Source organism: Melopsittacus undulatus, chromosome Z, assembly GCF_012275295.1.
Source record: "Melopsittacus undulatus isolate bMelUnd1 chromosome Z, bMelUnd1.mat.Z, whole genome shotgun sequence".
In the NCBI taxonomy this organism is placed as follows: Eukaryota; Metazoa; Chordata; class Aves; order Psittaciformes; family Psittaculidae; genus Melopsittacus; species Melopsittacus undulatus.
The window spans coordinates 11815364-11840486 of record NC_047557.1 but is presented as its reverse complement, the minus strand read 5'-3'; the positions used below and the strand labels follow the sequence as shown (position 1 = coordinate 11840486).

The 25123-nt window shown below is 41.9% G+C and overlaps 1 protein-coding gene across 3 annotated transcripts in view; it reads left to right on the top strand.

Annotated features, from left to right (window-relative positions):
* The first annotated feature begins 3578 nt into the window (after positions 1 to 3578).
* ZFR (zinc finger RNA binding protein) overlaps positions 3579 to 25123 on the top strand; it is a 46574-nt gene continuing 25029 nt past the window's right edge. For all 3 annotated transcript variants that reach the window (XR_004080959.2, XM_005152005.4, XM_031051538.2), the window contains exons 1-6: positions 3579 to 3683; positions 3957 to 4041; positions 20026 to 20308; positions 21878 to 22022; positions 22878 to 23096; positions 24317 to 24564. Coding sequence is in view for 2 of the 3 variants with exons in the window: in XM_005152005.4 (XP_005152062.1) it covers positions 3647 to 3683; positions 3957 to 4041; positions 20026 to 20308; positions 21878 to 22022; positions 22878 to 23096; positions 24317 to 24564 (1017 nt within the window). In the remaining variant the exon portion in view is untranslated. The remainder of the gene's footprint in view (positions 3684 to 3956; positions 4042 to 20025; positions 20309 to 21877; positions 22023 to 22877; positions 23097 to 24316; positions 24565 to 25123) is intronic.

The window sequence follows — 25123 nt, the reverse complement described above, 5'->3', positions numbered from 1 at the left end:
TGTTTCTCCCTCATGCACACAATTTGCACTTTATCACTCCATTTATTTTCCTCCAAGTTAAGAGTACAGAAATCAGTGAAGTTCAGAATGCCCTAAAGGATCTAATCTGAGTGTATTACTGTTTCATTTTGAAGCAAATCTGATACATGTCTCACAGAGATGCAATCTTGTTTTATAACCAACTGAGGTTTCTTAAGTGTAGACTATGAATCTGATCCTGCAAGCTAGTAGTAACATAAATAGACGTTATGTAATGGTTCACAAAGTCACGAGGAAGCATCAGGTTCTTATTAGGAAACTGCTGAGGGAAAGGCTTGTATAATACCACTGGGTTTTGGTTTTTTTGTTTTTTTTTTTTTTCAAGGAAATGGGAAAGCTTCTTGAGTTTAATTTGTTTTTTGGTCACCCTTAGTATATGTGACTTCTTACAAAGTATGTTGTAGTCTTTCTAAAGTGATACATGCACTGAAAATTCAGTATGCAAAGCTCACCCTGAAAAGTAATTGTAAACTTCTTCTGGAATTACGGCTGAATTGGGCTGCCAAACAGGAGCTTCTGCTCAGATATATGCAAGGCTGAAATCACAAGATGTAGGGTGCAGTGTTTGAATTAGAACTACTAAGAATTATTTGAATGAAGGGAGTTAGGAACCTAAGTCAGAATTCTGTATTGTGCATAAGAAAGCTTTTTCTTTTCCCCCTCAGATGGTGGAGCCAAAGTTTGAAAGAAGGGTACATATTCCAAGTTCACCTCATCAATGAAAAAGAAGTAGGTAATTGCACACCTACCCACCTGCAAATATAGCTTTAGTGATGGTGTTAAAAGGTGTGTGAACATCTGTATGCATACAGATGCATATATTTTTAACAAAATGTGTATCGAATACTATATATTTATCAGTATATTGGGAGGTTTGTACTGAAAAAGCTTGAAAAACAATGGAACAAAGAAAATGTCAATGTCCTTTTTGTCCAAGCACCATGATCCAGTGGTCCAATTATGAACAATATTTCATAAAAATAAAGATGGGAGAGTATAAATGCCTCTCGATATTAGAGAAATGGCATGAGTCAATTGAGGTTCTCATGGCAGAAGAGGCTATGCCCTGTGGGAACTGCAAGCCATCCTGCTCCCATTATGTGGATAGATAAAGAAGAAAAAGAATTGCTGATTATGCACCTAGGTCTTGAGTAAGCCAGGGAGTGCTTTGGTGCAAGGTCTGGCTGGGAAGCAGCCTGGGAAGTGATCGTTTATAGAATGGAATTTATATTGACTGAAAACAGTCACTGGGAATGATGTAGTTGCTGTTTGGCTTCATGTCTTGCACCCATATTGGTATACTATGCTTGAGTGAATAAAGGGGAACTAGTTGTGAAAGCAGTGTGTGTGTGTGTGTGTGTGTAGCCTCTTTCTTTACAGATGCCGCAATGCCTGTAAGTTCTTCTACAGAGGATTTGCATAAAGCCCTCTCCTGAAGTACTCTCATATATAACTTCAGGATTAGGGTTTTTTTTTACAAGCATTAACAATTAAGTGTCTTCACCCAATAGCTGCTTTCTTTGCTGTAAATCACCTTGAGTGGACATGCACCACAGAGATTAGAAAGTTACTCCTTTTCCCATGCAGGTTCCTTTTCATGTTATGCTTGATTAGGATAAAAATGAACAAAAGGTACAGTACTGTTTAGTTCCTATGCAAAACTAGTAATAATGACCAACAAATTATGTTAAGTGAATTGGCAAAGATGTGTGGCATCTTAAGTAGCTGTACTTCATATGCAACTGCAATAACGTAAGCTTTAGATGAGAAATTACTTTCCTCTTCTTATTTGTTTTATGAACACTAATCTCTCTGTTGAAGTCTTATTGCCTAAGATGCCCGCACATACCATGGGATAAAGGAAACCCCTGTTTTTGTGACGACTGTGGAAGGTCCCAAGCAGGGGTGATTTTGTAACTGTGGCTTGCAGAACCTAAGTACTTCTAAAATGATCACTCATTAATCCAGACATGTTTTGTAAGTCCTGATTAGTTTATGAAAAATGCACATCAAAGCACAAAGTACACAAAAAGATTCAAGTATTTCGGGATATAAGTTTTGCTTTCTTCAGAGGCTTGTAAAGAATCTGCTGCTCGGAGTAAAGGGTTGCCTGAAGGTGGCACAAATGCACATTCAATCACTGTCCAGGGGCGGTTACAGCACTGGCTGCTGCCCAGCGGTTTTTAGGAACAATGTGGTGGAATGTGGCTGCCTAGAAGCTTCAGATTGATGGGCCCAGTGTGGGTGAGGCTTTACCTCGTGTGCAGTAAGCATGTAGGTACTATGGCAGAACTAATTTGTGGACGCTTGTCAGCTGTGGTGCTTGGGGACAGGTCATGTGCAGGAGGCTTTAGTTGGATGACAGTGATGCTCTTCATGTGTGGTAATGCAGATGTATGGTGCAGCTGAGGGTCCAGGTGAATCTAAACTGTAGACAAATGATAGAATCATAAAATAGTTTGAATTGGAAGGGGCCTTTACAGGTCATCTCATTTAAGCCCCCTGCAAAGAGCAGAGACATCTTCAACTAGATCAGGCTGCCCAGAACCACATCCAGCCTGGCCTTGAATGTCTCCAGGGATGGGGAATCCATCACCTCTCTGGGCAACCTGTGCCAGTGTTTTACCACCCTCTTCATAAAGAATCTTTTCGTCACATCCAGCCTGAATATCTCCTCTTCTAGTTTAAAACCATCACCCTCTGTCCTGTCACAAGCCCTGCTAAGCTTTTCCCCATCTTTCTTATAGGCCCCTTTTAAGAACTGGATGGCCACAATAAGGTCTCCCCAGTCTTTTCCAGATGGAACCCAAATTGCCTCAGCCTTTCATCACAGGTTAACACAACAGGTGTCGTTACCCTTCTCCAGGGTCTTGCTGTGAATTCTGCACATGTGTACTAAGTGAAGATGCTGCCTTGTAGCTCCGTGGCCTTGCAGGAGTGCTCACAACCTACTTATTGTGTGCCATGCTCGGGCAGACCATGCTCTTGCGTGGGGTAGCCGGTGCACACTGACACATGCAGCCCACGCGTAGGGACACGGCAGGGGCAGCAGTGATCCACTTCACCAGTACCTCGGTTATTAAAGCTATCTACTGCTTGCGCTGTGAGCTCGCAGGCACGAATGAGAAACCCACCCTCCCTTGGCCATATGAGCCCGCAGGCCAGGGCTGATGAGTAAGGCCGAGATCGGGCGGACTAACGCCGCCACCAGCAACGGCCCGAAAACAACCGCGCGTGGGCCCAACGACTACAGCTCCTATGAGCCTTTGCACATCCCGCGCATGCTCACGGGGAGGCCCCGCAGCCTCTCACGGCCCGTCCGCGGCACGCCCGGTAGTGTTGTACGGCAAAGGGTGGTAGCGCGGCCGCGGGCCGGACTACAGCTCCCAGTAGCGCCCGCACATCCCGCGCGTGCGCACGGCGTCGGCCCGGCCGCACTCAGCCGTTGTCGCTGTAGGTGGGTGGGTGGGGGGGAAGGCAGCGAGCGAGCGCGGCCCTGAAGAGGAGGAGGAGGAGGCGGCGGTGGAGGGAGGAGGAGGGGGGGGGGTGGTGGTGGTGAGAGTTGGAGAGTTCAGCCGCCGCCGCCGCCGCTGCCAAGGCCGGACTCATGATTCCCATATGCCCGGTAGTTTCGTTCACCTATGGTAAGTAACGGCGCTCGGGGTCTTGTGTCCGTGCGCGCGGAGGGGGAGGGGATTGCGGCTCGCGCGCGCGGGGCGGGTGTCCTGAGGCGCTGTGTCTGACCTGGTGTTCACGCGCTTTTCCTGTCCCTTGTCTGTCTGTCTGTCCCCTTCTGCCTCCTCTACCGTTCCCCCACCCCTTCCCTCCTTCTCTTCCCCTCTCCTTCTCCTGCCGGGCCTCCTGTCATGGCCCCGACCGCCGCTGCCGCTGCCGTCTCTCGGTTGTCGCCGCCACAGTGCCCAGCCGGCTGGGAGAAGATGCCAAAATGGCCACCGGCAACTACTTTGGATTCACCCATAGCGGGGCTGCTGCCCAGTATAGGTAACCGCCGCGATCTTTCCCTGTCCCACCCCCGTCCCTCCCCCTGCTCGGGCCCGCAGCCCCCGCCGGCTTTCTCGCCCCTGGCCCCGCGTCTCCCCGCGGGATCTCCCCGCCCCCTCGGGGCGGAGGGCTTGAGGCTGCTATGATCTCCCGCTCCGTGCAAGGGCCTCCTCTGCGCCCTGCTCCTGCCGGGGGGAAGGGGGTGGTGGTTATGCTTGGGACCCTTCTGCTTGTGTGCCCCGCCCGCGGGTGTGTTTTCTTATTCTCCCGGTAACGCTGTGTCCCCATGGTGTGAGGGTGGGGAGGTGGAGCTGAGCGCGGAGGAGGAGGAGAATAGGCGGCAGCATCAGGTCCCGAGGCCCTTAAATTAAAATGGCCACTTGCAGGCAGCGTCGCCAGCACGTTACCGGCAGCCGCCTCCGGGCCCTCCTCCTTCTGCTTCACTGAAGATGGGGCTTGGTGCCCGTGTGTTTGCTCCCACTTCGGTCAGTGTGGGATGACGGAATCGTATTTAACATAGGTTAGAAACTAACTGGGGGGGACTAGATGGTTAAGGGAAGAGCTGAAGCACTGCAAAATACAGGGACTTCATTACATTGAATCAGTGTTATAATTAATAGATTTAAGAAAGTAGAAAATGTACTTGAAGTGGTAGGCACCTTTTAAAAAGAGTTTCTAGTGTGATATATAAGGCCAGGAGCAGGTCTTCTTAGGGAAGCTTAGGGACCTGAAACTACAACTTTTATAGTAACACTGCCATGAGTCTTCTTATCTTTGTTGGTTTTGTGAGTCGAAATTGTGTATCAGAGTATTAAAATAATTGGTAGCATCTATCATCTCATGTTTTCAGACATTAGATTACTTCAGTTGGCAAATACCAGATAGTCAGGAGCTTTCTCACATTTTTGGCTTGTGTTTGAACAGGCCCTTAAATTCTACATTTGAATCTGTGTTACTTTTTAAATAAATTTGTAATATACAAAGACAGATCCTCCTTATTGCGTAAGTCCCGGTTAATGCGGGGAAAAAAAGACAAATAGAACAAATATGAGTGATTATATATATATGAGGGGTTATTAACAAACAAAGGTAGATGTGTGCTACTGTTAACTAGGAAACAAAAATCGCATATTTGACATAGGTTCAGGAATACACAGTTTTATGGAGGTCATGGAATGACTCCAGATCTATTCCTTATATAGATTTTTTTTTCCTGGGAATGGACATAAAGTATGTTAGTTTACTCCAGTGTTTGATAGTTAAAGGAGAGATTTAGTTTGTCTTCTAGTTCTTTTAAAGTTTTGTGCTCACAGTGTTTATTTTTTACGTGACAAGTATAGTAAAATTTGAAACCGAGTTGCCATGGGGTGTGAAGGAGTTTCTAAATAGGATTTTTTTTTTTGTTAAAGTAAATTAGCTTTACATGAATAAGTGGGCATGAGTTTTGACTTTATTATAGAGCTGAGGTGGTCTCTAGACTTGTGAACCTGAAAAGCTTGTTTGACATTTCCTTTTGAATTGCAGTATAAAAATAGATAGTAATTAGAATAGCACTCAAGTTCAAAGCTTGTTTTCAGAGTTAATCCTAAATGTGTTCTTGAGATAATGGAAAACTGGTCAAAAGAAGCTTTTTCCTTTGTTATCACAAGTGCAAGATGCTGTTTCATTTGCTATTGGAAAAAGACCCTGTATTCTGTGTTTTGTACGTTTATCACATCTGAAAAGCAGTATTGAAGCAGTCTTTTCACAAGAATTAATATACTATTTTGGGCGGAAAACAGAGGAGTCTCTTAAAATATCAAAAAGGGAGCTTGCCGTCAGGAAGGCACGTGTGGCAGATCCTTGGCAAGTTGTTTACAGGATGCTAGGAAATGTGCATTCCACTTAATTATATTTGAGAAAGAGATGGTGGTTGCAGGGGTGGATAGCAGAAGATTAAATACTGCAACAAGTTTTATAAGATTGTTACTGGTATTTGAAGTAATAGTATATTAAATTATAAAAATCCTACTTTCTAAGGAACCAAGATAATAGATGAACAAATGGACATTTATCTGCATAGTTTAAACATAGGTGAACCCCGTAAATTTAAAAATAAAAAATTCTGGCCACAGTACTAGTCCATGGACTACAGAAAAATGTTGCCCAAAACAGCAAGTTTTTTAGGAGAGCACATCAGGCACTTGCGATTGAAGACTTTAGTTCTTTGGTATTTGCCATTTAGATACCCTAATGCTATAGCTTTTACAGTAAATAACAGAAATATTCATAATAAACCCATTATTGGTCAGATTTTTTGACATTCTCTCTTGACAAAAATGGTTGTAAAAAATTGTGATGCACTGGGAGAACTTTAGGCTGTAACTTTAAAGGATTCTCAGTCAGTGATCCCTAGTAGTTATATATTGAAACCTGTTGATTTCACCACTTCAAGTGCAAAAAAAATATGTGCCATTCTTTTTAGGAAATATATCTTTTAGGAGTATCTCAAGGTTTGAAAATGTTGAATCTTTAGCTGGAGACATGCAGGAAAAGTTAAAACCCCATGCCACATCAGAAAGAAGAGAATCTAAATAGTTCCTGATTGTTTTCATATAATAAAATAAACTATTCTAATTGGAAAGGGGCTACAACAGTCATCTAGTCCAACTGCCTGACCACTTCAGGGCTAATCAAAAGTTAAAGCCTGTTGTTAAGGGCATTGTCCAAATGTCAAACACTGACAGGCTTGGGGCATCAACCACCTCTCCAGGAAACCTCTTCCACTGTTTGATCTCCCTGTTGGTAAGAGAATGCTTCCTGATAATCCAGTCTGAACCTCTCCTGGTGCAGCTTTGAACCATACCCATGTGTCCTGTGACTGGGTACCAGGGAGCAGAGCTCAGGGCCTTTCTCTTCCCCTCCTTAGGAAGCTATAGGAGATCAAAGGGGTCACCCCTCAGCCTCCTCCAAACTAGACAAGCCCAGAGCCCTCAGCCACTCCTCACAGGACATTTCCTTCCAGTCCTGTCACCAGCTCTGTTGCTCCTCTGGACACATTCAAGACCTTCACATCCTTTTTAATGGTGGATCCCAGCACTGCCCACAGTGCTCCAGCTGAGGCTGCACTAATGCTGAATACAGTGGGAGAATCAGCCCTGCTGACCAACTGGTGATGCTGTGTCTGATGCACCCTGGGATGGGGTTTGCTGTCTTGGCACACACTGCTGACTCACGGAGAGCCTGCTGCTGACCTGCAAGGCTGCTTTCCACTCTTCTCCTAATCTGTGCTTACGCCCAGCATTATTCCATCCTAGGTGCAAAATCCAGCATTTGGACTTGTTAAATTTCATCTCACTAATGATTTCCCATTGCTCCAATCTTATCTAGATCTCTCTGCAAGGCATCTTGTCCCTCAAGAGGGTTAACAGCACCTCCACATTTGGTATCTTCGGCAGACTTGCTAATGGCGCATTCAACTCATGCTGAGTTACTATGTGTCTGTGGTATCAAGCATAGAATCATAGAATAGCTAGGGTTGGAAAGGACCTTAAGATCATCCAGTTCCAAATCCCCTGCCATGGGCAGGGACACCTCACACTAAACCATATCACCCAAGGCTTCATCCAACCTGGCCTTGAACGCTGCCAGGGATGGAGCATTCACAACCTCCCTGGGCAACCCATTCCAGTACCTCACCACCCTAACAGTAAAGAATTTCTTCCTTATATCCAGTCTAAACCTCTGCTGTTTAAGTTTCAACCCGTTACCCCTTGTCCTATCACTACAGTCCCTAATGAAGAGTCCCTCCCCAGCATCCCTGTAGGCCCCCTTCAGATACTGGAAGGCTGCTCTGAGGTCTCCACGCAGCCTTCTCTTCTCCAGGCTGAACAGCCTCAACTTTCTCAGCCTGTCTTCATATGGGAGGTGCTCCAGTCCCCTGATCATCCTTGTGGCCTCCTCTGGACTTGTTCTAACAGTGAGGACACTGGAACTGGACACAATACTCCAAGTGAGGTCCCACGAGAGCAAAGTAGAGGGGCAGGATCACTTCCTTCGACCTGCTGGTCATGCTGCTTTTGATGCAGCCCAGGATACAGTTGACTTTCTGGGCTGTAAGTGCACACTGAAGCTGGCTCATGTTCATTATCTCATCGAACAACACCCCCAAGTCTTTCTCCTCAGGGCTGCTCTGAACCTCTTCTCTGCCCAACCTGTAGCTGTGCCTGGGATTGCTCCAACCCAGGTGTAGGACCTTGCACTTGTCATGGTTAAACTTCATGAGGTTGGCATCAGCCCACCTCACAAGCGTTTCAAGGTCCCTCTGGATGGCATTCCTTCCCTCTAGCATATCAACAGAACCACACAGCTTGATGTCATCAGCAAACTTGCTGAGGGCACACTCAATTCTATTGTCCATGTCAGCGACAAAGATACTAAACAAGACCAGTCCCAACACAGATCCCTGAGGGACACCACTTGTTACTGATTTCCAGCCGGACATTGAACCGTTGACCACAACTCTTTGAGTGCGACCATCCAGTCAGTTCTTTATCCACCGAGTGGTCCACCTATCAAATTGATGATACTCCAATTTAGAGACAAGGGTGTCATGTGGGACAATGTCAAACGCTTTGCACAGGTCCAGGTAGATGTCGTCAACTGCTCCACCCCTGTCCATCACTTTTGTAGCCCCGTCATAGAAGGCCACCAAATTGTTCAGGCAGGATTTCCCCTTAGTGAAGCCATGCTGGCTGTCACCAAGCACCTTGTTGTTTTTCATGTGCCCTAGCATGCCTTCCAAGAGAATCTGCTCCCAGATTTTGCCAGGCACAGAGGTGAGACTGACTGGTCTGTAATTCCCTGGGTCATCCATTTTCCCCTTCTTAAAAATGGGGGTTATATTTCCCTTTTTTCAGTCATCAGGAACTTCACCTGACTACTATGATTTTTCAAATATGATGGCCAGTGGCTTTGTAACTTCATTCACCTGTCAGCAAACATTTTCTTTCCCAAATGCATTGTTTCCAATGCAACTTGTTTGAATTCCATCACAATTTTGGTGGTATTCTGCAGAAGAAGGACACACATGTTTTAGCATCTTCATTAGATTTGTTAATGGTGCATTTAACTCATGCATTCAAATCATTGATACATGATTGAACTGAACTGTCCCTAGAACTGAAGCCTGAGGAGCACTGGTCACTAGCCAGATGTCTCCTTGTTCACTAGAGCCCTTTTGAGACCTGCTGTCCAGCCAGTTCTTCACTCAGTATACCATGAACCTGTCCAGGGCACAGCTGGACAACTTTTCCAGAAGGGTGCTGTTAGGAATAGTATCAAAAGCCGTAACAAAATCCAAAATAACTACACAGTAGAATCATAGAATAGTTTGGGTTGGGGGGTGCCTTCAAAGCTCAACTAGTCCACCCCCCCTGAAATTAGCAGGAATATCTTCAACTAGATCAGGTTGCCCAGAACCACATCCAGCCTGACCTTGAATGTCTCTGGGGATGGCACATCTACCACATCTCTGGGCAACCTGTGCCAGTATTTTACCACCCTCATTATAACTAATTTTTTCATCACATCCAGCCTAAATCTTGTCTCATTTAGTTTAAAACCATCACCTCTCATGACAACAGGCATCCCTGTCTTTATGCAGGCCCCTTGTAAGAACTGAAAGGCCACAATAACATCTTCCCGGAGTCTCCAGGCTGAACAAGCCTAGCTCTCTCAGCATTTCCTCGCAGCAGAGGTGCTTCAGCCCTCTGATCATTTCTGTGGCCCTTCTCGGGACCCTCTCCCAACAGGTCCATGTCTTTCCTGTACCGAGGACTCCAGAGCTGGGCACAGATGGGGTCTCACCAAAGCAAAGGGGCAGAATCGCCTCCCGTGACCTGCTGGCCATGCTGCTTTGGTGCAGCCGAAGATACAATTGGCCTTCTGGGCTGCAAGCGCACTTTGCCGCTCATGTAAAATATAAAATTCATACAATCAACTAGATTGGAAAAGACCTTTAAGATCATCAAGTGCAACAGTTATCCCAGGACTGTCAAGTCTGCTACTAAACCATAGCACTGAGTGCTTTATCTACATGTTTTTTGAACATTTCCAGAAATGGTGATTCCACCACTGCCCTGGGCAGCCTGTTCCAGTGCCTGAGCACCCCCTCTGTGAAGGAATTTTTCCTAATATCCAGTATGACAGTCTCCCAGCACAGCTTAAGTCTGTTACTTCTTGTCCTGTCACTTGCTCCTTGGAAGAAGAGGCCAACCCCCACCTTACTACAACCTCCTACAACTTTCAGACTGTTGTAGAGAGCGATAAGGTCCCCCCTGAACCTTCTCCAGACTAAACAACCTCAGTTCCCTCAGCTGCTCCTCATCATACTTGGGTTCCAGGCCCTTCACCAGCTCCGTTGATCTTTTCTGACCCTGCTCCAGCACCTCAATGTCTCTCTTGTACTGAGGGGCCCAGAACTGAGCACAGGATTCGAGCTGCAGCCTCACCAGTGCAGGGAGATGATCACTGCCCTGGCCTTGCTGCCACACTATTGCTGATACAGGTCAGGATGCTGTTGGCCTTCTTGGCTGCTTGGGCACCAGGTGGCTCATGTTCAGCTCCCTCAGTCAGCACCCCCAGGTCCTTTTCTGCCAAGCAGCTTTACAGCTACTCTTCCCCCAGCCTGGAGCATTGCATGGTTGTGACCCAAGTGCAGGACCCAGCACTTTGCTTTGTTGAACCAGTACCCCCAAGTCCTCCTCAGGGGTACATTCACTGCCTTTCCTTCATGTACTAAGCAGATGACTTGATCATAAATGGATATCTAATTATTTAAACAGGACTTGCTTTCCCTTTGTTAACTATCACTGTGCCAAGTGATTGTCTTGTTCTTTAAATGTCTTCAACAGCACCCAGTATTAATTTCTCCATAATTTTTTAAGGAACTGAGCTGATACTAGCAGGTCTGTAGCTTCCTGGGTCTCCCTTCACATCCTTCTTATAGGGCTTCCAGTCAGCAGGGACCTCCTCAGACTCCTAAAATCTTTGGTAGAGGGTTGAGAGACATCCTGTTATAGAATCTACTAGTTCCTGCAGTGCTCTGGGTTGAATCCAGTCAGTCCCTGTGGACTTGGGAACATTCATTTGAGACAGTTGGTCCCTTAGAATTTCAGTGTCTACACATGGGAAATCACTGTTCCCACAGTCATGGTTTTCCTACTCAGAGGACTCAAAGAAGATCTGCTATATTAAGTGATACTTGAAAGGTGCTTGTGCTAAAGGTTTTCTGAATTTAGTTCTAGACTTGTTGGAGCCCAGTATAAACCCTGCTGGAATTACAGTTTCTCAAAATGACAATATTATCATTAGCTTTAATAGTAGGAAAGGGACAATGTATTGCAGCTATTGGGTTCAAGGAAATAGCTTCTTTAACTGAAAAGGTGAAGTTATTATTGGCATAGGAATCACTGTGTCTTCCTGTGATTATGTGTGGCCATGGTGGATCATTTAAATATTTTCCTTCATATGAAGGATAAATTAAAATTTGTCCAAGGAATATAGTCTTAATGTCAAATACTGATATTTGAGGCCATTAGAAAGGCCAGATTGGTGTTAGATTTGGAAAAAGTGTGTGCAGCAGTTGATACACATACTCGTTGTAATAGTGTAAGCAGTATAGTTCCCTGCATTGACTAGATAAAAAAGGGGGTAGATACCTGTATTTATTAGTTCATAAATACTATTTTTTTGTAAAACACATTTAGAATCTTGTTTCATAGTTAATCAGATGCAGCAGAAGAGCTAAGTGTTCTTTAAGCCTGTAAGTAATGGATTAGAAGCATTCTTGTTCATTTCAGTGTTGTCACCACATAAAATTTCCTGCTGCCCCATTCATTCAGAATTCTTTGTGTGCACTACCCGGTAATAACATGATGACTTAACGAGAGAAGCATTAAATAATGCAAATACCAGTACAGGAAATTTCTCTGAATATTGCAGTACCTTTACAATATGTGCTTTCTGCTAGTGGTGGTTTTAGGGCCTCAGGTTATAAACTTCCATACAATGCAGATTATCTGTTACTCATTCAAGAAACTGTGTTAATCCATCTGTTTAGAGCCTGAAATAAATGTGGAATTTGGTGATACTAGTCCTGTTTTCTCTGTGTGTGTGCATGCTCTATATGTTGCCTGAACCACTGTGTGTCTGTTCAGTTTGAAGCAGACAATATTGGCTGGTCTTTCATATGTAAAAAATATTAGTGTTCTTGAATCAGTGGTGGAGGGAGGCATAGTTATGCTTTTATTCAAAATCTGGCTGGTTGAAATGTGGGCATGCTGATGAGCAGATAGGGGCATTGAGAAATGTTTGGACAAAGAAGTGTGCAAATATGGTAATCTCGTTTAATTAACCTTGTGTTAAGATTTTAGTTTCTGTGAAGAATATAAGGAATCTTTTTAAGTGTCTGAGTTTCATCTATGTGAAAGTCATACTGTGCCCCTGCTCCACTAAGACAGGAGACAGACAGATGGGAGATTCTTGGGTAGTTAGGAATGATTTGTTAACTTCGACCTGCCTTCAGGTAGTGTGAATATTACTAAATGTGGCAAGCCTTCTCAGATAAAGGCAGTTCTAGCAGTTCATGTCCAGAACAGACCACAGTGCCTGTGAGTTTAGATTAAGATGCAGTCTTCTAAGCAGCCGTAGGAAAGTGAACTCTCACAGTTACAGCTGGTTTGCAATTCAGGTGCAGTGCATGACGTTACAGGATATTCAAGGCTGGTGCAGAGCGGCAAAGGAAGGTGAAATGCTGCGGATGGACAAGTTGGCTATTGAGAATTGTTTGGGGGTGGAGTATTTCTTCTCACGTTTGATAGTACTCCTGATTAGCTTCAGTTTCATCTTCAGCATCTGCCCCTCTTACCTCTTCTTACAGCTAGATACTGGTTTCAAAAGTGTTCAGTCTTTCAGAGGCACTAGAAATGTAATTCACCCAAGCCTACTTGCACAAGCTTAAAGTATCACTAAACATATTCAGACTTGTGCTGGTGGACAACAGAAAAATAAAGACAATATGGAGCAGGACTCAACACTTTTTCTGAAGTGTGCTACTAGACTTAAACTTATGTTAACAGAAACATTTCTTCATCTTACAGGACTGTGTTATATGCACCCCATTCTAAAATGCAGGGAGAATGAAAGTACTTACAGTTTTATCATAGGATGAAGGTACCTATATCATTGTATAAAAACATCAATTCCCTTTTTTTTCCCCCACAGTAAATATTATGCCCATGCTACCTTGAGTTGTGTCACATCTTAATGGATATGTGTTTCTAGTAAGAGAGTTCACTGAGTACAGTAGAGCTGCATGGTACAAATTCCCTTTTGTTCAACCAATGTTAGTCTTAAGTGCTGTCCTCAGTGTGCTTTTCTAGCTTACTTAATGTACACAGGAAGCCTCCAGTAAGCTACTGCTGTTTATAAAATGATTTTGATAGACTTACTTTCCAGTCATTGAGGTCTCACTCTCAAAGGAGGTATGCCAGCATTAGAAAGGCAATAAGGGGCTCTCGGTTTGTTAACAAACTCTGGGTTGTGTGCCAGTATTGCAGCTGACTAATGATGTGGAATCAGAGAACATGGTGGTAACCGGGGAGGAAAGGTGCTTCACTAATTAGAGGAGCCTTTGTCATTTTTAGGAGGGAAGTCAGCCAACTAGCTGAAATTTGCTGCAGGTTCATGGCTCAAGAGCTCAGCACTTGGGAGAGCTTCTCTGTAATGGCATAGCTGCATCCTTTGTATAGTTGTAGCCTCAAAGTGGATTGATGGTTGTAGGCCTTAACTCTGGGGTATTAAATTATGTGTAAAATTTTGTCTACTAATAAATGCAGTAATGGGTAAAGTATGGTTGCATTATTGGTACTAGAAAGGTGAAATAGTAGGTCAAGGCAGGAAATACAGAACGTTTTAAGAATTGAGTGCAATTTTCTATACGAGTGAAGTTTCTTTACTTTTGTAGAGAATTTGCAAATTTCAGCATTTTTTTCTGTTTAGCATCTTCATTAATGATCTGGGTGACGGGGCAGTGTGTACCCCCTGCAACTTTCCCCATGACACAAATCTGGGATGACTGGCCCATGTACCAGAGGGTTGCACTGTCATCTAGAAAACTGAGATCTTGATGGTCTGGAGCAGTGAGCTGACAGAAACCTCACGAAGTTCAACAAGGGGAAGTGCAAAGTTCAAGAAGGGAAAGTGCAAAGTTCTGTACCCAGGGAAGAGCAACCCCCTGCACCACTTTATGGTGGGGGCAACCTCACTGGAAAGCAGCTTGGCTGGAAACACCCTGGGAATCTTGAATGTGGGCCAGTAATGTGTCCTTGCAGCAAAGAAAGTGAATGTTATCCTGGGCTGCGGTAGGCATGGTATTGCCAGAGGCTGGAAGCACTTCCTCCCTAACTCAGTCCTGGTGAGGCCACTCCTGAAGCCCTATGTCCAGTTTTGGGCTCCTAGTACGGGAGGTACATGGACATACTGGAGAGAGTCCAACAAAGGGCCCACAAAGATGATGAAGGGACTGCAGCATCTCTGTTCTGAGGAAAGGCTGGGAGAGCTGGGACTGTCTTGCCTACAGAAGAGCAGGTTGAGGCAGGATCTTAATGTTTAGAAATGCGTAAAGACAGGGTGCGAAGAGGACAGAGCCAGGCTCTTTTCAGTGGTGCCTAGTGACAGGATCAGAGGCAATAGGCTGAAATACAGGACATTTCCTCCAAAACACTTTTTTACTATGAAGGTGATTGAGCCCAGCACAGGTTGTCTGGGGAAGTTGTGGAATCTCCATCCATGGAGATTTTCAAAAGCTGCCTGGACACGGTCCTTGGTGACTGGCTGCTGTCAGGTAGGTGGCCCTTCTTGAGTGGAACTGGACACCAGGATGACCTTCAGAGGTTCTTTCCAACCTCAGCTATTCCTTGATTCTGTGATTTTTACAGGGAAAATCTTGGTGGTTGGTACTTTTTTGGACAAAACATCTCAAGCTCAGTTCTTTTTGTCTTGCATGTTACCATTGTGAACATGGCTATTGTCTTAGACTTGAGTAAAATCAATGTCTTGATAATAAAAAAAGCAGTATAGGCAATGAACTGTCTATTGTGTGTAACTGAGTGAAGGGAGCTAGGTACAGAGCATATATATGTCTCATACATGAGACATAATGTATGATATGAAGTACAGTAAGGAAAAGATTGCAGAATTTGATTGGATTTAAATCAGGCTGTGAGATTAAATATGAAGATTAACAAAGCAATAACAGTATATGAAAACCATGAGGATTTTCATCATTGTGGTGAATTATTAGTACTATATGGTTCAGCTGTCTAATAGTAAATGGTATTTTTTGTTTGTAATGGAGCAACACAAGGATGTTCTTAAAAACTAGGAAGAGGAAGGAAAACTGAAAACTGTTATAAAGAACTGTCTTTTTTAGGCCTTGTGTAGTTAAACCATAGAATACATTACTAGGAGCTGCTGAAATTTAATAGAATTCAAGAAGGGCTTGCACATTTGCATGCTGTCAAGCCTCTCTGGATTCTTAGTGAATTGCATTACTATGTTCTGTTCACAAAACTGTAGTAGTAGGAAATAATTTTCATTAAAGATCTAGAAAGATGTACTTAGTTTTCATAGAAATTTAATGCCTGTAGTTGAGTGACAGGCTTTAGAAAAACAGAAGTAACTTCTAAAATACCACTTCATGTAGCATGATATTTCTTTCCACCATTTTATGCTGTTCATTGTGGAGTATGTTTAGGAGGCAAAAAACTCTCTTGTTCTTCTTTGGTTTTCCTTGTTACTATTTTGTTTTTACTTTGCCCATGTTACATTAACAGCTGTAACTTCATCTGACCAGTCACTCAGTAATGCCTCTTCCTAGGTTAGGGTCTGAAGAAGCAGCAGATTAGTGCTTCTTTCAGTTTTTGTACAGTTAGGTTATACTTGTTTCAATCTTCATATGCCTGAAAGAAAAACTGCAAAACTGTATGTTTTGCTATTCTGCCATGTCCTGGTTTCTTCTGGAATGGAGTTATTTTTCTTCCAAGTAGCTGGTGCAGTGCTGTGTTTTGGTTTTAATCTGGGAATAATGCTGATAACACACCGGTGTTCTAGTTGTTGCCCAATAGCACTTACCATGATCAAGGACTTTTCAGTCTCATGCTCTGCCAGTGAGGAGGGTCACAAGAAGCTGGGTGGGCCCAGAGACAGGACTCCTGACTCCTCAGCTAGTAAAGGGGTATTTCATACCACAGCACATCATGCCTAGTGTATAAACTGGGGGAGATTGGCTGGAAGGGGATGAGCGACGCATCGATCAGAAAAAGGTGAACAATTGTATTGTCACTTTTCTTTTTCCCCTTGGGGGATGTGGCTTATTTCTTCTTTTCTCTATTTATTTTCCTTACTATTGTTATTATTTCAATTATTTAACTGTTCCTGTCTCAACCCATGGGTTTTTCCACTTTTTTGGATTCTCCTCCCCATCCCACTGGAGGGTGGCTGGGGGGTGAGCAAGTGACTACATGGTACTTCATTGCCCACTGGGCTTAAACCAGTGTGCTACTAATAGAATAATCTACAAAAACTTGAGAAATTTTACAGTTAGATCTCAACAGGTATGATTTTCTTAATGCTAAAATGTATAAGTGTTCTTTAGAGTTAGAATTTACTCTAGTAAATTAGTACTTTTGTTTAGTATTTTAAATTTTAGATTTAGTATTTTACTTTAAAGTTAGAATTTACTTTCGTGATTTCTTGAAAATTCAAGAAGTAAGTCTTAATTATTGTAGGGGGGTTGGTTCAAGATATTAATGTCTTAAAAATTACTTTAGGAGGGACTAAATTTTGGTCCTGATTTTATATCAAAATAGCACTCTTCACAAAACTAAAAAATTTAAGATGTTCTTAGCCTCTAGGAGGAGAGGTTTTAGTGCTCAGCACCCTAAAAAGAGCTGGAATAGCAGCATTAATGTCTGTCTTTGGTTCTTCTCTTGAATTCAGCAGTAAGTTTTTTTCCTTCTTCCTAGTAGCTGGTGCAGGGCTGCGTTCAGCTCAGATAACACATGGATGTTTTAGTTGTTGCTCAATAATGTTTACTCTCTCCAAGGACTTTTCAGTCTCTTTTCATCTGCTGGTAAGGAGGGACACAAGAATCCAGGAGGGAGCAGACACAGGACCCGTAACCCACACTAGCCAAAGAGGTATTCCATACCATAGCTCATCATGCCCAGTATATAAACTGGGAGGAATCACCCAGATCGCCGCTCAGGTTGGGCTGGGTTTTGGTTGATGGCTGGTGAGCAATTGGATTGTGCATCCCTTGTGTTTATTGGTGGGTTTTTTCCCCTTTCTATTTTAAGTTCTCACCTTGTTATTTCCCTTATTAATAGTAGTAGTTTTATATTATACTTCAGTTTTTGGACTGTTCTTATCTCAGCCTGTGGGTCTACACTTTTTTGATTTTCCTCCCCATCCTGCCTGGAGTGGGGGAGAGGGAAAAGGGGGAAAAGTGAGTGAGCAGCTGCATGGTTCTGAGTTGCTGTCTGGGCTTAAACCACGACAGTTGTTAGTACAGAGATGTGCTAGGGTTGTTTTTGTTTTTATTCTGCTATGTGAACATGAGTTATAATTCACTTTTGGTTTTAAATCAATCATGTGATGAAAAACAAGACTTAAGAGGGAACCTTATATGTGCTTCCTCTGCACATTTTATGTGCTATCTTAGATGAAAATATGTTGTATTTCTCTGACAATAATTGCTACAGATAACTTACTGATTTTCTTAATGCATGACTTGCTCCACAGATAACTTAAAATGAAAGCTAAAATATCTTACAATCTTAACTCATCCTAAATTATTACTTGGCAAAATAGATGGCATTATATCCCAGTGTTTTATTTTCTTGATAATGTGCAAAAAATAAAGCTTTCTGCTTTCAGTTTACGTTTTTTGCAGAAAAAGCCTCTACATTTTTACTAGAAATAGCCCATAGCTGGAAATGGAAAAGATCATAAACCAAGTGTTCTACAGAAGATAATTCAGTATTGATTTCTTAATTGGTCTATTGGTCATTCTTGGGCTGGTACATCACAGGAAATCCAGACCTAGCAGTGTTGCTATATAAAAGTAACCAGCAAGTGAGGGTTCTGCTGTATGTGATCTAGTAGTTGTAAGTTCTGTAAGAATGTTGCCCATTTCCAAACCTACATTTTATGGCTATATAAGTTAGACAAATCTGTGTGATTTTGGAACTGGTTGTTAAGTGGACACCAGTACTTCATTAATTGCTGTTTATTAGTAATTTTTGCTTCCTAGCCAGCTTCTGATTTAGTAATTTTAGGTTGTGCTGCTAGCTTGTTTTTTTACCTTGGAAGTCCATGTTTCTTTTTCTGTATCAAAACCACTGCTACATTGTTCTTGTTGAAAATCTTTGTGCAGTTCGGGAAAGGTTTCAATTGCTGCTTGAATATTCTGGGTGTTCACAAGGGGAAGAAAAGTTACCAACAGATACATGAAATTGTTGTAGTTGTTTTAATAACTAATTCGGAGTCGTGGTGGCTAACAAATTCTGTTTTGAGAGCTTGTTCTCAGGGTGTGGACAGTTTCTTGCTGAAGTTTTAACACAGCTTGACTAAATACAAGTGTTAAGGCTGGAATTTTCCAGTATCTACCTAGAATTACAGACTTTTAAAAAATCTGTACTGTAGCTGAATAGATTTTGTGGTGTAGAATTGGGCAGGGAGATCTTTGTAACTCTTAAGTTACCAGATCAGTGAGTTAGCTTCCCCTGTTTGCTGCCCTGCAGTACCTGTTTGTTTGTATGTAGCCCATAGAACATGCAGATTAATTTGTTTCAACATTTCCCCACTGTATTAGGGGATTAAGCTAAACTGAATTGCTTTCTTTGTTGCGGTGAAGACCATGCCTGTGGTTTGTTACCTTAGCTCAGCTGACATACTCTATTTCATTGTTGCTCTAATAACTAGATTATGTGCCTAAATCTGTTGGAGTCTTATTTATTGGGACTAAGCAAAAATACTTGATGTGGTGCAGCACAGAAAATTATTACTTCAGGTAGAGATTAGTAAAAAAATTGTGGAGAAGGAACTGGTACAGGTGGTTAGTAGAAGAGATTTCTGTTATTAGATAGAAACAATTCCAGTGGCATTCTCAGTCATACTTAGTGTATTAGTACGGCATGTCATATTTTACGCAAGGAAAATACTGTCAGTACACAGATAACTTTACAAAAAATTGCTCTGAGAAAACTAGACTGTTTGAAAACACTGGGACTGGACTTTTAGTGTAGCACAGCTGAAACTTCATCTGAAATGATGCATATGGTTCTTGCCATCTTTAGGTGAGAGAGAAGGTTAGAGGATGCTAGGGTAGGTGGAGAGATGAACAGCAAGGAAGATTAGTGGAATAAGGAGCTCAGCAAAATAGGAGGAAATAAGTTTATATCAGCTTTAAAATCTCATTACTTTAATATGCTTTATTGAAAAACATGCAAGTGCAGGTTAGTAATGAGGTCTTACAGAAAAGTAGTGTTTTTCTTAATTTGACAGGCAGGCCAGTTTTATTGAAGAACTACATCTAAAAACTTGTCATTTATTAAAAGATAACAGTTTAAGACTTCTGTATTACTTTGAATTAAAGACGTGTATTCCACCACTTGGAAAAACCCCCCAAAACAAACGCCCTCCCCTTGCTAAGAAAGTCATCACCTATGTGACATAACATGCATCCACAGAAACTTCAAATGGTAACAACTTTTTAGTGGGGGTGGAAAAGAGGTAGTAACAGCCATTCAAGGGTATGCGTAGTAGTTACTTCAGGTCTGGTTTTAGAACAGACAACTATTAATAAAATCTTGGATTTTGAAATGTGTTTTGTGTGCTGCATTAATCTAATTATTTACTTACTGTCTTTTTCCCATATAGCCAGCAGCCAGCTTCGGGTGTAGCCTACTCCCATCCAACTACAGTTGCTAGCTACACTGTCCACCAGGCACCAGTTGCTGCACACACTGTTACTGCAGCCTATGCTCCAGCAGCAGCCACAGTTGCAGTGGCCAGGCCTGCTCCTGTAGCTGTTGCAGCTGCTGCAACAGCTGCTGCGTATGGGGGCTATCCTACAGCGCACACAGCTACAGATTATGGTTACACGCAGAGGCAACAAGAAGCTCCACCACCACCACCTCCTGTCACTACGCAGAATTACCAGGTGGGTTCCAAAAGAGTTACTTCTGTTGTAATGATACATTAAAAGGATGAGGCCTGTTTGGATAAGTAATAATGAAATAAGTAATGATGGGATGATATTTCTGGGGTTTTTACTCTGTGAATCACAGTTTAAGTATGACTCAAATTACTTTGTAGCAAAAACTGATAGAAGGTGGAATGAATGCGATCTCATATGGCCCATATAAAGGAATATCAGCAACAGCACTCCAGGAGCTAAGATTTAGACATTCACACAATCAGCAATTATTTGATGTTTACCTCCAAGTGATTTTCTGAAACTGCTGCTGAAAAGAGTAGTTTTCCACCACTTATGGAAAATGATACAATAGTTTTGTTTCAGCTATTTTAAATGTTCAAGTGGCATGCAGTAAACTAGGTCATGGAACTGATGTAGATATAAAAACTGGTCCAATAAAAATTTTTAGTGTAGGTAGAAGTATTTCTCTTGTCAGACTTGTGCATGCCACATGAGTGCTAGTACCAAACATACAAGAATAAAAGATTGCCCTGGAAGAGGAACTACACTTTCGGTAGTTTTGGGGTACCTTTTGTGAGATCACTGCCTAACTTCTTGTGGCTACAGGCTTCTATAAAAGGGAAACATTTGTTCATCTTGGTTGTTAAAACAGTATGTCTCTTGTACTAATTTTAGCTTTATAATCCTAAACTTAAGGCATTACCTAGATTCTAATTTGTATTTCGGTTTGTTTAAGAAGACTAAACTATTGCTGCATGTTCTCAATTCTTTCATATAGCTTTTATGGTTTGCTACATATGGCAATGAATTGTAACTCAAGAGGCTTTCCAGTAGTATGTATACTCATAATTACAAATAATTTGGTAGAGAAAGAGGTTTAATAGAATCATAGAACAGTTGGGGTTGAAAGGGACCTTAAAGGTCGTGTAGTTCTAACCCCTCGTGCCAGAGACGGGGACACTTTCCACTAGACCAGGTTGCTCTAAGCTCCATCCAACCTGGCCTTGAACACTGCTGGGGATGCGGCAGCCACAGCTTCTTTGGGCAACCTGTGCCAGTGTCTCACCACCGTCACAGGGAAGAATTTAATCCTGATATCTAATCTAAATCTCCCCTCTTTGAGTTTAAAGCCATTCCCCCTTGTTTTATCCTTACAGACCCTTGTAAAAAGTTTCTCTCCATATTTCCTGTAGGCCCCTTTAGGTTCTGGAAGGCTGCTCTAAAGTCTCCCTGGAGCCTTCTCCTAGGTTGAACAACCCTAGGTGTTTGCCTGTCTTCATCTGGGAGAGACCAAAACTCTTTTAGTGCGACCATTTACCTCATAGCATAAGGTTAATTCCTGTATTAAGTCTGAAAAAGACCATCAGGGTTGTTTTGAGGCTTGAAGTATCTGTAAACATAAATCTTATTTCGTTAATGTGTTTATTCGTATGTATGATATCTGCACATATTTTTAACTCTAATGGACAAGAAGAAAATATGTTGTTTCTTTGACTCTGCTAATGGCTTTTAGTACTCCAGGCATATACTTCAAGGAGAAATGTGCTAATTTTCCTTTTTTTGATTTTTTAGGATTCCTATTCGTATGTTCGGTCTACTGCACCAGCTGTAGCTTACGACAGCAAGCAATACTACCAGCAACCAACAGCAACTGCGGCGGCTGTGGCTGCTGCTGCCCAGCCACAGCCTTCAGTAGCTGAGTCGTACTACCAGACAGGTGGGTGGCATTATTCAGACTGCTGTCATTCCACAGTCTGTGTGCTACTTTAATAGCTGAAAATAGTTTTCTTAGTATTTCATATTATCCAGATATGTTGGGGTATTTTTGTTTTGTTTTGTCATGTAATTGCTGTCAATGAGTAGAAAAATCTGCTGCACTTAGACTTTGAACATTATTGTGATGTTGCCATAAGTAACTATCTCTCAGGTTTAGACTGTTAATAAGCACACTCAAAATACACTTGTAGGCAAACTTTTTGTTGATGTTTCTAGAAACCGTACTGCAATAGGTTCATATAGTTCATTGTGAGCTCAAACGATAATTTGATTAGAAAGACTCAGTTTTAATTCTTTAGTTACTTAATGTATGTAGTTCTTTATGATTGCTATATGTAGTTCTGTCATGATTGCTGCAAAGCATAAATCCTATTTACTTTATTGTAGAAATAATAGAAAAGTTTAGGTGTGTTTGGGTTTGTGTACTCTAGTAAAACCTTTGAATGAAAACATGGCAGCACAGTTAATACATCTGATGCTTACTTAGTGTGAGCTGTGACACTGATTAAACAGCTGTGTAATACATGGTATACATGTGTGAGACATGCATAACTTTGACTAAAAAAAAACAAAACAAAAACCCACACCAATAAAGCAAACCTAGAACCAAAAAAAACCCAACAAACAAGTCACAACACAAAACCCCAAAACCAAACAAAACAAAAGCACCAAAACAAAAACCGCTTGTTACACTTTTATTCCCCAGCATATAGTTAAGTTTCACTTAGTATGGTTTGCATTTCATTCAACTAAAACATGGCAATGTTTGCACATTTTTATTTTCTATCCTAATTAGCTCCGAAAGCAGGATATAGCCAAGGGGCAACTCAGTATACCCAAGCCCAGCAAACACGGCAAGTGACAGCTATAAAACCTGCAACCCCAAGTCCAGCAACAACTACGTTTTCTATATATCCAGTATCATCTACTGTGCAGCCAGTAGCAGCTGCAGCTACAGTGGTTCCATCCTATACTCAAAGTGCGACATACAGTACAACAGCAGTTACTTACTCTGGTAAGAATTTTGCATATTATGTTGCTGGGATCTTTGCAGTTGCTGCTTTTGAGTACTCAGGATATTATCAGTTGATGTTTCATTACATCATAATCTACTGAGAAGTATCAACTAGTTATATCACTAGAATGGCAAAATATTTTGCTGCAAAAGAAGTTTGATGTTTTTATGTGCCTGTTGTGTTACATGTATATACAAAGCGAGAATATACAAAGTGTTTGCATTGCTGTGTGCATGGTGTACTGTGACGTACTGTAAGCTTTTAGAAGAAAAAATGGGGGATAGAAAAAATACAGAAACGCAACCACACAAATACTACCCAAGGAAATTGAAAGGGAGCATACTGGAATCAAATAGCAGTTACAGAGAAAGGGAGGAGCAGTCCAATGTAAATTTGGGTTAACACAAAATGGGAAGAGAATAAGTGCTGAAAAAAACACTTTCCTTCAAACATGAGAAATCCAAAAAGTAGTTAAAGATTAAAAGATGTTAAGTTTAAAGCAGATGTTAAATCAGCTGGCATTTTACAGCTGTCTTGAACTTTTTGTTTTTCTGTTTAAAAAGGAATTTTAAGGCTTCCTTGAGGCAGAGCCTGATCAGAGGATTAAAATAGTTGAACCAGTAGGTGTAGAAAGTTTATGGGGAAATTGGCTTAAAGGCATGGAATCCCAGTTTCCTTGATTTAATCAACTTTGGTACTACAAATCAAGGACTCTATAACCAGGTTTTAGCAGGCAAACAGCTTTTCTGCACTAAATAAGCTTAAATCAGTGAAATAGAATGGAATAGCACTTATCCATTCTGTCTTCTTTTTTTTTTTTACCCTTCCTGTACATAGTGTTTCTCTTCCTTGACATTTGGAAACTTGAATAGCAAATCTGTTTCTGGAAGACTGCTTATTTCAGTTAGCCTTTGATAAATTTTTTACAGCGTACTTGGTCTTACCAGAAATACCAGAAATTTCGCATATTCTTTAGGGATGCTTTGTCTGCAAAGATGTGTCTAGAATCAAGTACATTCCTGATGCAATTGCTAGCTGTATATTTGTGTAATTTGAAACATCAAGAAAAATTCAGACTGCCTAAGAAGATCTCAATAAGTCATTTATGTCCTGTCCCCTACCTTCCAACTCTATTATGCAACATGTTTTGATATTAGTGTATTATGTAACTGATAAATGGTGTACAGTGATGTAACATTATTTCATTTTGATCTTTGAGGTACTTCTTACTCTGGCTACGAAGCTGCAGTGTATTCAGCTGCATCGTCCTATTACCAGCAACAGCAGCAGCAACAGAAACAAGCAGCAGCAGCCGCTGCTGCTGCAGCTGCAACAGCTGCTTGGACAGGGACCACCTTCACTAAAAAGGCACCATTCCAAAATAAGCAAATGAAACCAAAACAACCTCCCAAACCACCCCAGATCCACTACTGTGATGTTTGTAAGATCAGCTGTGCTGGACCACAGGTACCTTTATTATGTAATATTCTGCTATAAAGTTTAGTCATAATTTCTTCAGCTAAGAAACTGACCCTTTTAAGAATATGTGTTAACTTTTAAAGACCTGATTCTATACTTCTGTCAAAGGAATAATTAAATGAAAATGTGAGCTATTGTAGAAAGAATTCCTATGAGAAGACATACATCCCCTGAGCTTCTACAGAGAAGCTTCAGCTGTGCTTTGGACTTCAGAAGTATTCTAAACGTCAAATTTGATTCGCTTTTTTAGCATAGCAAACTTGTTAAAGAATATTTTTTTTAAACTATGGAATTACATTAATTTTGTGAATGGTAAGCCTGCAAGTTTATTCAAGTATGTAGGAAGTAGATACAGTTCTCCAGAACTCCAGTTCACACAGAGTGTATATGTTTGTGCCTAGCTGAACAGTTCTTAGTCTTTCAGTAAACTTGTCAATACTTCCCACCCTGCCTGCTCTCTAGATTGCCAGAGAGCAATCCAGGACAACTGTTGTGTATGAACAAATACCAACTTCTGCATTTCATTTTCAGCGCAGCTTTATTTATG